This window comes from Choloepus didactylus, chromosome 9 (assembly GCF_015220235.1).
Source record: "Choloepus didactylus isolate mChoDid1 chromosome 9, mChoDid1.pri, whole genome shotgun sequence".
Classification (NCBI taxonomy): domain Eukaryota; kingdom Metazoa; phylum Chordata; class Mammalia; order Pilosa; family Megalonychidae; genus Choloepus; species Choloepus didactylus.
This window is the reverse complement of record NC_051315.1, coordinates 67,404,931-67,422,686: the sequence shown is the minus strand read 5'-3', so window position 1 is coordinate 67,422,686 and position 17,756 is coordinate 67,404,931. Positions and strand designations below refer to the sequence as shown.

At 39.8% G+C, this 17,756-nt stretch overlaps 1 protein-coding gene across 1 annotated transcript in view; it reads left to right on the top strand.

The window, feature by feature from the left end:
* The window catches only part of PDE11A (phosphodiesterase 11A), a 457,660-nt gene that overhangs the window by 374,348 nt on the left and 65,556 nt on the right, over positions 1–17,756 (top strand). The window contains exons 14-15 of the mRNA XM_037848985.1: positions 9,195–9,285; positions 12,684–12,784. Of these exons, the coding sequence (XP_037704913.1) occupies positions 9,195–9,285; positions 12,684–12,784 (192 nt within the window). The remainder of the gene's footprint in view (positions 1–9,194; positions 9,286–12,683; positions 12,785–17,756) is intronic.

Here is a 17,756-nt window from a genome sequence, read left to right as displayed (position 1 = left end):
CCCACCTTAATCTCCACTTCTCCCTCTAGCTATTATTCTATTTCTCTTCTTTCCTTCACAGAAAAGCTTCTTTGGAAAGTTGTTTCTGTGTTCATTGTTTCACTTCCCCCAACCAGTTCTCTCCCACCTGGCTTCTAATTCTACCTCATCAGGGAAACTGCCTGTTCCCAAAGCGGTTGGACCCTCTATTGCCCTTCTTTTTTGAACCTCTTGCCTTGAGATGTATTTTACCACTCCTTCCTTCCTGCAACTTTATCTTCCCTTGTCTCCTTCACAAACGATTTCCTCTACCTTCACAGAATTTCATTCTCAGTCTGCTTCAAGGCCTTTCTCCCCTGCCTGACCCGGCTCCACTCCACTCTACACCCATCAGTTGAGGAGCCCCAGATCCATATCTTTGAATCATAAAGATAAATCTCTATCTTTGAACCCACCTCTCCTGGCACTCATTCTAGCTGCAGTCACCTCAATCTCAATCTTTCCCTTCAATTCTGCATCTTTTTCTTTATCTCTGTCCCCATGAATGGCACCGTAGAAATCTGGGAGTCACTCAGACACCTTCCTTAGCACCTCTCAAAGTCGATCCCCCTTCTGCATTTCTGCAGTGATTACAACTGCTTGGCATCTCTCCTAGATTGCTACAAAAAAACAGCACAACTCTTCTCCGATTTACCCTACTCAGCACTCCAGAATAATCTTTCTTAATCACAAAGATGATAAGTCACTCCCCTGCTTAAAAGCCATCCTTGGGCCTCCTGCAACTTTCAGAATTATGCTTAAATTCCTTAATTTAGCCCCTAAGGGCCTTTGCAGTCTGGCTCTTGCCCATTTCTCTGGCCCAGCATCCACTCTTCCCCGCCCTGCCCCACCCATGCATCTCTGCTCCATCCACCAGGTACTATTTGAAGAACTCTGATGGGGTCATGCTAGTTCACTTCTCTCTGCTGCCTGGTAGGCTGTTTCATCTGCCTGGAATGCCCTGTCTCTCCTTCTTCCTCCACAACTGCTCTGAAAGCATCACCCCAGGGCTCTGTTCCTGATGCACCCTCCCTTTAACAACTTTCTGTCCCCATAATGCCCCGGCAATGCCTTTTCAAATTGTGCGTTACAATCCATTTCAGTTGATGATTTACAGATCTGCCTCTCCTTCTTGGGTACCCTCAATGTATAACAAGTACCAGGAGCATAATAAACACTCAGTAAATGTTTGCTGAGAATGAAGAAAGGAAGGATGGTTACACCCATGGCTGAGATTTTATTTGAACTATTATAATACACCTTTTAAATAAATTTAAGGTATCCTGATTTCTTAAACAGGTTTAACCTTTTGATTATTATACAACATAGATTTTATAAAAATAGGTTTGATGCTACAATATAAGACAATAATGGCCTTGGGGCCTACTGAAGTATAAACTAAAGAGTCTTCGTTAAAGAGTCTGAGAATTCCCTATTTTTGGAGTTCTACTTTCCTTATTATGTATTTATTTATTTTTAGGCTTCCTCTCTCTCTTAGGTTGATGGCATCAATTTCATTGACTCTCTCTCCAGCATCCTACCAATCACACTTATGCAAAAGACAAGTGTATAAGAATTGTTTTCATGAAACAAGAATGAACCCCTTAGGATTTCTCTTAAAAGTGAAGTGTACAATACTTGTAGATACCAATGGCCCCCTCTCCAGAGAGAGAGCCTGCCTCTCTCAGTAAAGGAAGCACCTTTTCTCATTAGTTGACCCCTTAGCTGTTTGGACCAAAAGTCAACTCCCAATCAAAGCCGGGCCAATCATATTTTATCTCCCAGGAATTTGAAGTCATATTAGCTGCAGGGATCCAAGCTGCAGGTCAGCATAGACTTGGGGGCTGAGACTACCATTTTGGAAAAGCTCTGATGGCCTCTCAAATGGGTGAGAGAAACAAGAAAGCCAGCCTTCAGAGAGAAGAAAAGAATGAGTAGATATTCTGAGAGAAGCAGTGAGGAGAGCCTGTACAACCCTACAGAAAGAGAAAAAGCAGACTCAATGATTAGCTTTCTGCATTTGCTCCTATTTCCAGGAGACCCCGGCTACACTTGTGTCACTGGGCTCCCTCAGGGTCCCTCGTATCATTTAATCAACCTCTTTCATAGTGAAGCTGGATCCATTTCATTTCTGTTCTTTGCAACTAACAGTCCTTGAAACAAGGACAGATTATTTGTTGTTTACTATGTTTCAAGCCCTGACAAATATCCCTGTAGGGTAGTTTTACAGGAGGAAACCAAGCCTCAGTATGGTAAGTAACTTGCTCAGATTCATACATCCAGAATGTGGAAGCTGGTAATTGGGGCTGGACTGTCTAATTCCAAAGCCATTCTTTAACCACACATCATACTCTCTTCCATGACTTTGTGATACTCATTTTGGGTCTTGGGCTTGCAGTTGATTGGCTGACTTGCCATATATGTGAGCCCTGGAAAACAAAAATATATTTTCACACTCAACAATTCAAGATACGGAGTCATAAAGATCATAGAACTAAACTAGACCTTAGTGGTCATATTTTTCAATGCCTTAATTTTACAAAAATAATTGAGATCCTCAAATCTCAATCTTGTATAAGACTGAATAGTTTTCACACATATTAGATAGGTATTAAGTCACTCATAATAGAATTTGATTAATTTTTTTGCATCCCTCATGCCACATGATCAAATCTGCCTATTCCAAAATGGTATGACATGTTTCCTCAAAACTACTAACTTTGTACATATTTTATCATAATGAACCAGCTCATGGGATGTCCATCAGCCCTGCACTTACCTAGTGGAGTCTCTTTTGAATGCCCCTCAGGAAAGATTTCCTTCAACAATGAAGGCTAAAAGAGGCCTTTTTACATCATGGTGAAGAAACTACCTTCTTATTGATTAGAATAAAATTTGTCCAGTTAATGTGCCATTGCTCAGAAAATTCCTAGGAAGAAATCTATATCTTTATCTCCTTTTTATTCCCCAATAATTGAGTACTTTCTATGTGCTAGAGACTGTGGTAGCATTGTGGGGGAAATAAAGAAGTATAACAAACCATTGCTTTCCTTAAAGTATTCACAGCCTAGTCCCTGCCTTTCAGCTGATTTGGAAATGGGACTTTAATGCATCAATTATTATGTGACAAAGCATATGCTACCTTTTTTCATATATAAGGCTATAAAGCAACAGGAGACATTTGGCAGGGGACAAATTGCTATATAAAATGTAAAATGCCTCTACAATAAAAAGTTGTGACTTTAGTTATAGCACATATGATTTATTCACTTAGCCTTTCTAATGCGAACCTTTTCATTTTCATATTTTATTCTTAATTTTTAAGTACTGGTATGCGTGCAAAGAATGCTCAGTAGGTAGAGAGGGCAGCAAGACCATAGTGCTTTGCAATTGCTCTGACACCTCTCCCCTGCTTTCTCCAGGGATGGTGTTTCCTCCTTATCCTCCTCTCCATTGCAGCTGCCCCTGATGATTAAATATCTGTACCAAGGAGCTTTGTGGTATATTCTCCTAGGAGACTCCTTCTATTCATTTCTAGCATAATCTCTTATACTCATTTCTTGGGAATGAAAACCCATCGTGTCACTTTCAGTCAGGTCCCAGAGGTGAAATACTGGGGCACATTAATCTGCAGTGACAGCCTAATCCCATTCCTCGCCACCTCCCAACAATTCTCAATTTCCTAATTACCTTTCATGGTTTTCCTTTTCAGACTTTCCTTTAAGCCAGGGCTGCATACTGCCTTTAAGTCTCTTTTACAAAGAGTATTCAAATCTAGGAACTTATGAAGGTACATTTCCTTTTGCTTGTTTTTCATGCCTGTGCAAAGCACTGAATGCCTATAAGTACAGAATTTTCACTTCGACTTTTCTTCTTAATAAGTCTCTTATTATGCTGCCTGTCTGAAATGAGAAACTTTAGTGTGTTGGGACAACCTAATCAATGAATATCATAAATAAATGCCTATGTAGATGCACTTGTGCTGATAGAATTTGAATTTGAATTTGGATATGCCTCTCTCCACACATTCCCTACACACACACACACACACACACACACACACACACAATCATATTTTCACAACCACAGTGTGTATGCCCCAAAGCTACGAATGCTATACTTAACACAAGCAATTAAAATGAGGTTTGGTGTTAAAGTGAATTTTTTCTATATGTGATTAATTTGAGGGTTTTTTTTTTTTCATATTTTACATGAAAAAGTAGAAGTATGCCTTTATATAAGGTATATTACATGAAATACATGCGCCTCCATAAAAAGTGGTTTTATGATCAAGTGAGATTGGATAATGCTGCGTATTATGTTCCCCTCCTGCAGAATCACCATGCATATCACAAATTAATGCTTCCAAGATATCTTGCCATAAAGAAACAGTTTAATTTTTTAAACTCAGCATTTCCCAAACTTATCTGACCATGGAACCCTTTTTAATTCTGTCCATTTGCCATTTAACTTTCCAAAGAGCTAGTATTCTTTTTGATAAAACTTGTTCGAGCAGATAAATTTTCATTTTTTGCAAGCTTTAGTGACCATGGACTTCACTCTCGATGGTCCTAGGTCAGCAGTATGCAGTGGCCAGTATAGGCAGCATTCTTAGTGAGTCTTGGCCTGGAGAAAAGACACCGGGAGGTTTTGCAGTCTTAGAAAATCTGACAAAAATCCAATCTAATAATGTAAATAAGGGGTCCATATCGATATGGAAGCATACTTGCTTAGATGATTTTACTCTAGAAAACTCAAAGTAGAGTTTGCACCGTACTGCCTTCTGTGAACGTAAAGCTGGCACTGTGCATGCATAAAGGTGAGCACTGTTGGTGCAAGGTTAGTCAGAGAAAGCCCCTGGCAAAATTACAGAGGGGCAGGGCCAATATTTCCTGGTAGGGACTCTGTTGGAATGTTCATAAAAGGCTTTAGATCCCACCAAGATCCATGCTGCTCCACACTTCCGAGATCCACCCAGACTTAAACAGACCATTTCCTCAGTCGCTATCAGCCCCCAGTAGCCTTTTATTCCATCTGAGAAACACCCAAATCAAACCTCACTCCTTCAGTGGAAACTTCTATGGAGCACATGCCACCCCCATCCAGGTTACTGAACGTCTCTTACATCTGTATCGCTCTGCCTGTGATCATTTGTTATCCCCTCTATTAGAATGTGAGCATCCTGAGGGAAGAGGCCATGTCTTATTTATCTTTGTATTCTACATGCCTAGGCCCAGGGCCTAGCATAATAATAGTTAACTATACTTGTTGATTGAATGAATGATGAATGAGTTACAGTATCTTCCTGAGCTTTCATAGCACTAGTCTAATTCAGTTGCAAAATCTTTATATTTTCTGTGATTGAACCAGTACTGTGTGAGGAAGGAGAGAATATAAAATGAAATTACTGAAGGAAGCAGATGTAATCTATGATGAAAATGCTCAACGTAGCTGTATTTGCACAAATGCTAACCAACAGAGAAACAGCCCTTAGAGTCCTTCTGATGAAATGCAGCACTTGAGAAGCCATATAGACATGGGGGGAGGGAGAGGTGCAGTATAGGAAGCATCAGTGCATTTGTTAGGTTATAACCGAGGTGTCCCCTGGTTAAAGGAGAAAACATCTTACTTGTTCTGAACAGTGAAAATATAAAGTGAATGGTGATCATCTAGCTGATTTAACTTTAGTTGGGTCTTCTAAACCATCATAAATACAGGAATATATAATATTTTGTATTCTGACCCTACCTAACTTAAATGGCCCCATTATTAGGATTTCCACCAGAAAGTAATGTTGCATCTGAGCATGGCTATTAAAAAGAAACAGCAGGAATCAAAGCCTGCTGTTAGCAGTTGTATCAGTAGGATTCTGAATTAAATCTTGACGTCTTCTTTCATTGATGGCAGCTGGCTTGGTAAATATGGAGAATCAAATATTAGAAATGCATATATTCATGTTATGTAATGAAAAGACAGCATGATATAGTGAAAAGAACCTTAAAAACTTAAAGTCAAATCAAAATGTGATCCTTACTAGCTCTGTGACCTTGGAAAAGTTTCCTGATTTCTCAGAGCCTTGATTTCCTCATCTGTAAAATGAGAAAATAGCATCTATTTCATGGTTGTTGTCAGGACTAAATGAAATAATGTATGTAAAGTTATTAAACTGTTGCCTAGTGCAGGGTAGCTCTTATTATTAACAACATTTTATTACAAAATATGTTAACACACTTATTACTGTCACTCTTCTGATTTGAACTATAATCTCTAGACATACCACTGCAAGCATATTATCCAAACAACTAATCTTTTTAAAGCACCTACCCCATACCAGACACTTTGGTGTGATGTGTCATAAAATATCCTTGAATTTCAATAGCCAAGAAAAAAGACTATACTGCTTATTTTGAAACATGTATTTTCATAAAAATGAATGCTATGCTAGAAAAATAGTAACTAACATTAATTTCTAAGATTATCCTAACAAAATTTCACTCACCAAAGAGATAGATTAAGGCAAAATTTAAAGAAATAACACATAATCTGATTAAAATGTAGTACCCTCCTTACTAAACCTTATTCATAAAAATCCCTGCTGTCCTAACCCTGATGTTTCTCCCAGCACGTGCTCAGCTCTGAGTCTTCTCAAGGCTGCAGGTGCCGGGGCGCCTGAATGGAGGATGATCTTGGGCTACCTCATTCTGAAGATGGAGGGCAGCTTGTGACCGAAGTCCTTCACGTTGCCCTTGGATGCAGTCTTTGCTCCTCTCACTAGCAGGACAGGCTGTGAGCTGTCAATTTCCAAGGCCCCTGCAATATTTAAGAAAGAACATGAGGACCTGGATGTGTCCTCAGCCCAATCCCGTGACTGCCCTTTTAAATCATGGGATTCTCTGGGATCTCTCTTGACTCTTCTGTGCTCTATTACTCCAAAAAAGGAGTTGAAATGAACATATTTAGACATTTTAAATGAACACATTGCTGAGCTGACATTGTTGAGGAATGGGCTGTTCTAGCTAAGAAAATTGACAGGCAACTGAACGTAATCTCTTCAAGTGTCAATATTTTGTTGATTTGCAATGGAAATATCTGTAGGTGTATTAAGTATTGATTTATAATTAACATAGAGTGCAATCTGCTACATGCTGAGCACTGTGATAAGCCCTTTCAAATATTTTGTTGTATTCTCATAACAGGTAAAGTAGATACTATTATCATAATTTTCAAGATAAAGAAATTGGGTCTTAAAAAGTCAAGTAACTGGCCCAAACTATGTAATAAAAGAGCTGAGGTCTGACTCCAAAAGCAGGGAACTTTCTAGAATTCCATGCTGAGATATCATAGTGTGAGTGTGGAATGGGAAACTATATTAGAGTTGGGTAAACCTTGTATGTAAAGTAGATAAAATGGGCTCTGAATAATATTCACAAGGTCCTTTCCCATGGAGAGTCAAATACGCTGGGTATAAGACAGCTTTTCTGGACAGTCAGAAGCTATGTAAGGTTTTCTTCTGAAGCCTGACCTGCAGATCTGTAGGACATACTTCCTTCATTAACCTCCCCAAATTTCCAACAGTTTACAGTCTGACTGCCAACAGAGATTCAAATTCACTTTGCTTTACTTCAAGAGACCATGCAAGCATTTCTCTAAATGAATAGACAGGGCACATTGGGGTTCAGGGTGAGTCATAACCTGGCTTTATCAAAGACCGTTAAAGGGTACCAACAACTGCTGTTGGAAAAGCCATGTGGAAGTGATGGTTAATGTTCCCTTTTAATATTAATGCACCATTTGTGACTTGAATTGGATTGGCAGCATCAAATTCTCAGAGAAATCCTTTGCCCTCCTGCTCACAATTTGTACAATTTCAGCATCACTTGCTTTGCAGCAACAGTCATAGCCAATCTGCTTTGTTTCCAAATCTGCCTGTACCCTTTCTCCATTCTCCATTCTTCAGACTATAATTCTGCTGATATACGCTGAGGTCACGATGCAAAGTCAAATCCATCATTTTTTCTTATACCCTCCTCCTGCTCCAGCTTCTTCCTGGTCATCCAAAGTTAGAGCAGTACTTCCCCAGACCTGTTTTCTGAGATGCTAGTCTATGATGTGCTCCTTGAATAAGGCTTTCTGTGGCAAAATAAGTTTTCCTGGTTACTCTGTCTGCCTCTTAATGCATATAAATTTATATTAAAGATTCCGAGAAGTTGTGTATACCTTATACCTTAGATTGGAATCCTCTTTTTAACCTAACTCATATTAATAATATCACCAAGAATCATTGGGAAATCCTTTCTTAGCGTTACTTGCACTTTTCCGTCTCCTTTGACAATATGTACAGACAAAAGCCAAGTTCTGTTGATTGCTTCTCCTTCTGTTCCATTTCCTTTGCCATCCCCCTTAACTCAGGTCCTATTTCTCTCCTCCAGACCATGGTAATCAATGTTTTCTGACTGCCATCACTGCCTCATGGCAAGTCCACTTTGTTTTTCCCTCTTCCTCAGTCACTCTACAGTTCCTGGTTCAGATCATAGAACCCCTTCCACATTCAAAACCCTTCAGGATGTTACATATTGAATAACATCCAAGACTTTGCCCCTGAAAGCAAAAGCCTTTTTAGCCTTGTCAGAAACAGTTTCCGTCATATATCCATCGCTCCAGCCAAACAACACAGCTGTCATTCTGGGAAGGCACCATCTTGTTTCCTGTCATCATTTTTAGCCCATGTCTACAATTTCACCTTTTGAAGAGCTACCTTCTTTATGAAATCTACTTTGATCCCCAGGGTGAGAAATTAATTTCTTTTTTCCTCAAAATATCCACAGCACTATCACTGGACCCGGAACACTTTCCACAGTGTTTTAGTATTTGTATTGTGTGTTATGTGCATTAGTTTTCCTTATGATCACATCTCATCTCTCTTACTAGTCTTAACTTCTTAGAGGTAGGGACTGTGTTATACTCATTTTATCATCTGCAGCATCTAGCCTAATACACAGAAATTTCCCCAAAAATTGATTTAATGGATGAGCGAACTGCACAAGCAGTTACCTTAGAATGTATCTGCTTGTGGTCTTTTGCCAAAAGCAGGAAAAGCAGTTTGATCTGAAGAGCTGGTGTGGGGGATGGTTGATAAGTGATGGGCCCCAGTCACTCACCGTTCCATCCTTTTTCAGGAGCGGCTCTGCCCTGGCTCAACTCTATGGAACCTCTGCTACCCTAGAGCATCACCATTTCAACCACGCCGTGATGATCCTTCAAAGTGAGGTACTGACCTAATGTTCTGCTTCTCCCCTTGACAGAAAACCTTAATAAGCTATTTGTTCCCTATCTCTCTTTTCTTTTTAGTGCCATGGATAGGCACAGAGAAGTGGAACAACTTTTTAAAGCCAAATTATTGGGCCTTTTCTTGATGGCTTTTTTTATTCTTTCAGATGTCTGGTCAAGGATCTTGTCCAAATTCTTCCTGAGCTGTCATTTGGGTTTCTTATTGTTTAGGCAGCTCCTCAGATTCACTTAATACAATGAACTGCCCATAGCTTGTCACCAAAGCATGATCTTACCTTCCTTAAGGGGTACAGAAACCCCCTAAGGGAGTGGCTTCAGCTAAGCAGCGAATGGCCCAGCTTTCTCATTTTTGAAACCCAAAACTGTTTTAAAAGATGATAGAAGTAGAAACAGGGTGAGAAAGATATATTTTATTAGCACATTAGAGAAACCTATAAATGATGAAACACTTAAAATTGCTGGTGGGATCAGTGTGAAAGTAAGAACTGCAAACCTAAGACCCAGGGCTAATGCCATATGCCTTATTTTCCTTTATGCCTTATTTTTCTTTATGCAGGAGTTGGAAGTAGTTGGGATTTTATACTTTTAGCTCTCATGGAGAAAAACAGAAACCACCAACTGATTCTGGCTGAGGCTTTTAAGTTTAAAATTGCCAGGAAAGGATCTGTTTAATTTTCTGCAGGCATACGGACTTTTTTTTTTTTTTGAGGCTGAGAAGGGATCATCTGTTCCCCATTATTTGTCAGTTCTCTGGCTGTGCCATTAATTATTATTATCATCATCATTAAGGCCCAGCTTTGCTGGAATAGCATCATTAAATATGGAAGTTTTTTTCTCAAGCCTATCTTGAGAAGGCTTGTCTTTTACAATATCATGGAAACCTCTCACACTCCAAAGTTAACACTCTGGAACCCGAAGTCAGTCTGGAGAAGGGCAAAGCCATTAGGGTGATGTATTTTCACATGGGAATGAAATACGGAGGTTTGGGCTCTTGGAAACTCTGACAGAAATCAGCAACCTGGCATCTCTGGCTCTGGAGTCTTCCCACCAAAGCCTTGTTTTAGCTGAGTGCTTTGGAAGAAGGAAGTAGGTATAGGAGCAACTGCAGTTCACATTACCCTTTCTATACTGGTAAATGTGATGAATTTATACCTCCAACCTCAGAAATCCCACTTTTGTAACAATAAGGATTATTATCCTGTGAAGATAATTTATTTGTTTCCTCAGGGACCTCCTGGAGTAAAACTTCATTAAGTCAAACCAGGATTTGTGTTCAAACAAACAAAACACATTGGCTGCCCTTTACCTTGGGGTTCTCTACGAAGAACAAAGAATAATAACAATGGAGATGGAGAGATGGAGCCCCCACTGAGCATCTGGTGTGTGCCAGGGGCTGCCCTGTGCTTCACCTATGTCCCCTCCTGTTCTGCCCATGAGGAAGGCAGGAATGCAGCTGTTATTATCATCCCCTTTTCCAAATGAGACAGAGGCACAGAGAGGTTAAATGGCTTGATGAAGTTCGCACAGCCAGTCGATTGCCCCAGATCCTTCTGCCTCCACCTTTGGTTTTCTTTCCATCCATACCACACTCAGTGCTTCTGTAAACAAAGAGTAGAAAGAGTACTTGGGGAGACTTAAATCTCTTTCGGGGAACAAATATGCACTGTAGAAGGCATATTTGCATATAAACAATGCACTGACTAATGTTTTTAATTGAAGCTGGTCTGGCTATCTTTGTCACTCCATTAGTTGTAAATTGTCTAAGTTACTATATGCCTTTTAAAAGGAATAAAATTCACTCCTTCACAAAATAACTCAAATTCAGACCAGCTTTCTCCGTGGTTAGTCCACATTAGTTGTTGCTGTACCTTGCTCCTAATGCTGCATTTCTTCCACTGGGAGATGCTGGGCATGTGCTCAGACGCAGGGATTACTTTTCCATAGTTTCACCCCTACTTTTTTCCCAGGCCCCAGAACAGTTTGCCTGTGATTGATCCATGTGGTAAGGCTCAGGCAGCCAAACCTGGCCAGGATGATGCTGTGGTATTCCTTTAAGTCTTCTTCCCGATGGCTGAATTAAGGGTCTGAGTGAGTTCATTTGAAAATTGTTGTTAAGATTGGACCAAGTCCCAGGTGGAACCAATATACTCTTCTCCTTAAGGAGAGATATGTTCACCCAGTGAGATAAATTAACTCAAGGAAGGAGATTATCATTTGGTGCTTGGTAAGAGGTAATTTACTAATGGATATTCTGGTTCTCTGAAAGAATTAATTTACCTCTCATTGGAGAAGAGTTCATTCTCAAGCAGTCATTCCATCCCCTTCCTTCTCCAGCATCTTCTGGCTCTCAGTACTTGGTTTAAAACTAGTCTAGTTCCCAGGCCACGTGTTTATGAGTTCATATTTCATGCTAAGAAAACCCAATAAATGAAAAGTCCAGACTTTCAAAACAAATTAAGTGAAATGTTGGTCACTTTACAGGAGGATTTTTCACTGTACTAAACCAAATAATGGGGCTGCCAAGTGCAGCTATAATGAATTTTGATGAATAGAAGTGTGCTTTAGTATGGAGAGATGGGTGTATTTGCAAGTTTTTGTAGGTAAAATTCATCTTTAGAGTCCTGCTGTGCCAAGAATGATGCCTATATATCCTAGCCATTCAGTAATTATTCTCTGTACTGAATTTAATCTACTACCCAGATCATTAAGATTCATCTTAACGTTTTAAGGCAGGGCTTCTCAACTTTGGCACTATTGACAGTTTGGACCAGATAATTCTTTGTTGCAGGGACTATCCTGGGCATTGGAGTATGTTTAGCAACATCCCTGGCCTCTATCCCCCAGAAGCCAGTAGCCACCACCCCCCATGCCCAGCTGTAACTACATAAAATATCTCCAGACATTACCCAATATCCTTTGGGAGCAAAATCACACCCGATTGAGAAACATTGATCTAAAGGATTGGATTGTTTTTTCTTCTCCTTGAAGTCATTTGTTCCCATAGCAAGTGTTTCTAAAATTCCAGCTTATGTTTTTACTAGTGAAAGATTCCCAAATGTTCTTCCCATTTCTCCATTCAATAATTCCTTAAGATACGGGCAGTCAGAAGGAGTTGGGGGCTAGAGTAATACAAATTCAAGCACTTTCAGAATTTTCCCTTCAAGATTAAACACTGAATAAAGTGTCTCTTGATAGGACCCCTCAAAAGTGATTGCACTTCTACTTTTGCTCTGTTTGCCAGGGAATCTGTTCATATTTATATCAAAATGTCAGTAAGCTTTTTTGAAAAATGTTTTTTTTTTAATACAGGAAAGATATATAATCAACAACCACAGATTTAATGTTGTCTTTTGTGACTTTTCACTTTTTTGTTTCAGGGTCACAACATCTTTGCTAATTTGTCCTCCAAGGAATATAGTGACCTCATGCAGCTTTTGAAGCAGTCCATATTGGCAACAGATCTCACGCTGTACTTTGAGTAGGTATTGGCATTTGATCTATTTGACAAATGGATATCTAAAGTTCTATTCTGTAATTAATCTTCAGGTCCATATTGGGGTTTGCCTATTTTGTAGCATTGATATCAGTGTGTAAACAAGCTAAATTTTTTTGTTGTTGTTCTTGTTTCCCTCATCTAAATGAACTTTATTTTCACTTTAAGGTGATTTCTATAAACCAAGGGAATCAGGGCTACAATCACCAGATTTATAGCTTTCTTTTGTTTTATGAGCCTTGTTTGGGAATCTTGACTCTGAAGCTAAGTGATGGCCATTTTAGTGACTGGCTAAGATTGCTATTCTAGACTATTATTTCTGGTCAGATCTGTAATGGCCTTAAAGATGATAATGATGAAAAATATTTGTTGCTAGACAACTGCTTAGAATCCAAGCCTTCATTCCTTCCCTGTCTTCTATCTCACTTTCTCAGAAGAGCTGGCTACCTTTTTGCCAAAGTTCAGGTCTCTCATCTGAGCTGGAAATCCCATCCCTCCCACTCCCTCTGGAACCTACTTCATCAGGTACCCCTACTTTGACAGCCTGGCAATCATTTCCTCTGCTGATATGCACAGTTCTCACCTATCTTAAATAACAAACAATCCCCCTCCCTGAAAAAAAATTCTTTCACTTGACCCTATGGAGATCAACTGCTTTTTGGTTTAGCCTACCTCTTTTAATAAATGGAGCACATTAGTACCTCTATTTTCCTAACACCCATTTGCACATTGAAGAGCAGCTTTGACCTTCATATTCCTCCAAAAGTGTGCTCTCAAAAGTCATCAGAGACTTAGTTGTCCCCAAATTCAATGTCCTTTACTCGTTTCTGATATGTTATAGCCTCTTTGACATATCTGAAATTTTGCTAACTTTCATTGCCAGTTTCTACTCTTTTTGTTTCTACAACATCCAGCTGTCTTCCTCTCTTCTTCTTTGGATCCTTTGTACATTTCTTTTCTTCTTGCTCCTAGATATGAGTCCTTGCACCCACATTCTTCTTTCTTTACTTGAATTCCTTTCACTCACTTAGTCTCACCTTCTGCCTCTATATGGAAGATTCTCAAATTCTTCACTCTAACCCTCCCTCACATTCTAGACTTGGATATCCAACTTCCATCTCAAAAACTTTGGGTGGCACCATTGTTTTCAAAGCAAGCTCTAAACTTGGTTTGGTCTGCAAGACCCTCTACAATCTGCCCCCTCCCCCCTTTTTCTTCATTCTTCTCTTCCACTTCTCTCCTGACTGGATCTTCTACTCCAACCTGACTGGCCTGCATTACCCTCTGAAAACATCTATGCAGTCTTGTCCATGTGCCCCCAATTATATCATTGTTCCTACATGGACTCCTGTCCTTCCACTTCCCCATCTGGCTGAACCAACCATCCTTTAATGTTTGGCTCTTCTCCTACTTTTTCTAAGGAGCTGCATGTCACCACTTTTGAAGTCTTAACTGTACTTTGTAGCTGTATCATTTTGAATTAGGTTCAGTAGTAAGGGACAGAAAACCCAAAGTAACAGTGGCTTACTGTTCTGTCACATAAAAGAAGTTTGGCGATAACAATCGGGGCCTGGTAGAGTGGCTTCATTAAGTCATCAGGGACCCAAGCTCCTTCTCTCTTGCTGTGTTTCTACCTTCAACATATGGTTTCCACCTATTAGACCATTATAGCTACTCAAGCTCCAGCCATAATGCGCACCTTCCAGCCAGCAAGAAGAAAGAAGGGACAAAAAAGAGGGTCCAAAGGGTTATGCAAGTTATCTTTTAAGAAGGTTTTCTGGAAGCTGCCATATAATATTACCACTTGCATTTCATTGGCCAGAATCAGTCACTTGGCTATACCTGGCTTCAAGAAAGGTTAGGAAAGGAAGTCTTAACTCTGCATAGCCATGTACACAGCTAAAACCCAGGGGTTCTATATTACTAAGGAAGAAAGGAAGAGGTTGGGTTTGGGGTAGACAAATGGAAGTCCATGCCACAGGTATTTATTGTTGGATTCCACTGAATGGCTTCTTACATGGTATAGTGGAAGGAGTAAAGTCTTTGGAGTCATATTGGCCTGGATTGAAGTTTCATCCTGGCCTTCTGGTTAAACCTAGTGAGTTGAGCCCAAGTGTTTTGTATCCTTTCCCTCCTGAAATACCACTAAAATGACACTAAATAAATTTAAAAGAAATAAAAGCATAAATCTATAAAGAGAAAGAGAGAGGGCACACAACAACTGACAGGAAATGGAAGATGGAAGGCTGACTGACAAATGGTAACTGAGCTACCAGAGTAGAAGTGAAAAGCATGGGCCTCAGAGAACATCTCTTAGAAGCAAGCCAGTTTCCCTGCAGAAGCTTGCTAGAGATTTAAAGATAAAAGTTACCAAGAAAAGTGGAGGTGACACTCATAGCAGAAGACAAGCAGATGTCAGTTAACAGAGCAGGCAGAGCCCTTGAAGCCCTCCAGCAGCATAACCAGGTAATTTCCTTTCCTCCAGCCCTTGAGAAGGCCAGAGGTTTATTCTCTGGAGAAATGAAATACAGGGCTCTGGGCTAAGGACAATATAGGACAAGAATGAACTATATAGCGCTCTGAAGAGGGGGATAAGTGAAATGGAATGAGTCTCTGGACCGAAAATCCATAGCCCATAGCCCGGTCACCCAGAAGTTAGGAGTCTACAAGGCACACACTCAGAGTTGTAAATTTAACAAATAGGAATACATGAGGCCCAGTTAAATATGAATTTCATATAAACAATGAATAATTTTGGGGTATAAGAATGTCCCATGCAATATTTGCTTATACTATACTAAAAAATTATTTGTTTTTATCTAAAATTCAAATTTAACTGAGCCTCCTGTATTTTATCTAGCAACTTTACCCCATCCCCACCCCCACCCAGCTTTTTAATGCCCTACCATTAAACACAGATAACCCAAGAATCACAGAATGTTTTATGAAAGCCTCCAATATGAAAGCAGATGCCAAAACAAATGTGGTGGGAGGTGGGGACAGAATTCAGATGAAGAAGGGAGGGGAAGAAAACAAAAATAATAGTATCCTCAGAGAGCTAAGATATCACATCCATGAAAGAAGAACAGGACACTTTAGAAAAGAATAATAGGAGCAACCATAGAAGGAGAAAGAGCTCTTAGAAATTAAAAACATGATGGCCAAAATAAAAAATCCAATAAAAGCATTGGGAAATACAGTCAATGAACAAAAGGCAGCATGATGGAAGCACTGCTATATTTTATTATATGCCTCTTAGGACTACTGGATTTGGTAACTCTGTTCACGTATTATTTTCATAAATATAAATTTTAATTAATTTTAAAAATATATTAAAAAATTAAAATCCTAGTTCTGCCACTAACTAGCTATGTGTTATCAGACAAATTACCTCTCGAGCCTCTTCTCCTCATGTGTAAAATGGAGATAACAATACTAAGTTGCAGCATTATGGTGAAGATTAACAAGAATTTATATAAAGTGCTGAATACAGTGCCTGAAATAAAGAACAAGTGTCCATGGAAGCTATTATTATTATCAAAATTTTTTTCAAAGATGTGTAAATACATTTGATATTTATATGTGCGTATTTAACACCCAAACTAGATTATGAAACCAACAACTCTTTGTTGGGTTGTTTTATAAATGGTGACATCTAAAAACTCCTTTGCTTTAGAGCCTATTTATGTTGCATGTTCTGGGGTCCTCAAGTATGACTTAACTATCATAATCTTCTATCTTTTTTCTGGATTGATTATTCTGGATTTGGGATCTGTGGAAAGCCTGTATCCTTTTAGTGTTTTTACCTCCTGTCCCTGACACTGCAGGATTTTGTGTTATTTTTCTCAAAGTAGCCAAGTTTCCAAGTAACTTCTAAGGGGAAAAAAAATCTCAACACTTGGAGTCCATTTATCAAGTCCTGTTAGTGCCATGAGGAATCACTGAGTGACCGCTGGAATGCAGTCAAGGAAGTTGGTTGAGACTTGTTTTCTCATTACTCTGTTCTTATCTTAATGCTGCAGTCCCTGCTAATGTTTGCTGACTTCCAAAGAAGCTGGCTTGTTCTCTTTTTTTGTCAGTTACTGTTTTTTGAGGTTCTGAATAGCTGCTCATTCTCTAATCTAGACCTTCAGGAGGCTGATTCACTTGCCCGTCTAAAGTCACATTAAAGTGCTGCCATATGTTAGCCAAAACAATCCCCAGGGTTAATGGGAGGAAAACCAGCTACCACAAACTGTCGCACAGATGCTTTTTATTTCACAAATGCAAGATTGGGGAACCAGAAGGGATCTTAGCAATTGTGTGATCTAATTCATCTCCTTCATTTTGCAGATCAGACACTGAACTCCAAAAAATTAGTGTGGCTTGGGTCAAATAACTAATTACTGGCAAAACTGGGACCCACACTTCTTCATTCAGGGCTCTTTCCACAATTACCATATTCCCTCTCTAATGGAAAAATAAAGAAATAGTTGTCATTTGGATCTGGGAAACATTACATGGCATGATTTACCTTTCTGGGTGTACTTCAATTGTTTTAATATGAAAACCAGCCTGGGTTTCCCATGCCCTCTACGAAAGCAATGACAGAAACTAGTGGCATGTGGGTAGTTTAGTTTTGAAAGTGACACCAGGAACAAGGAGTGGGGGACTGCAACAGTGAAACAGGAAAGAAGGAGAGCCACTGTGAGAGCAGATTCCCTGGTGGGTCACCACTCTGGACAACCAGGCTTGATCCTGCAGGACCTTCTCAGAAGTCGCACATGCTGTACATCAGAATTGACCATCGCCCTGCATGCTTCATCTGCTGAGGGCTGCCTCACAGGCTAACTCCCTCACTTCCAGGTTGTGCAGCCTCAGGGCTGAGGATTCCTCAGTCATCCCTATCCCCACAATGGAGTCAAAGGAGCACCAGGGCAAAAAAGTAAGTGATGTGCAGGATAGCCGAGGAGGGAGC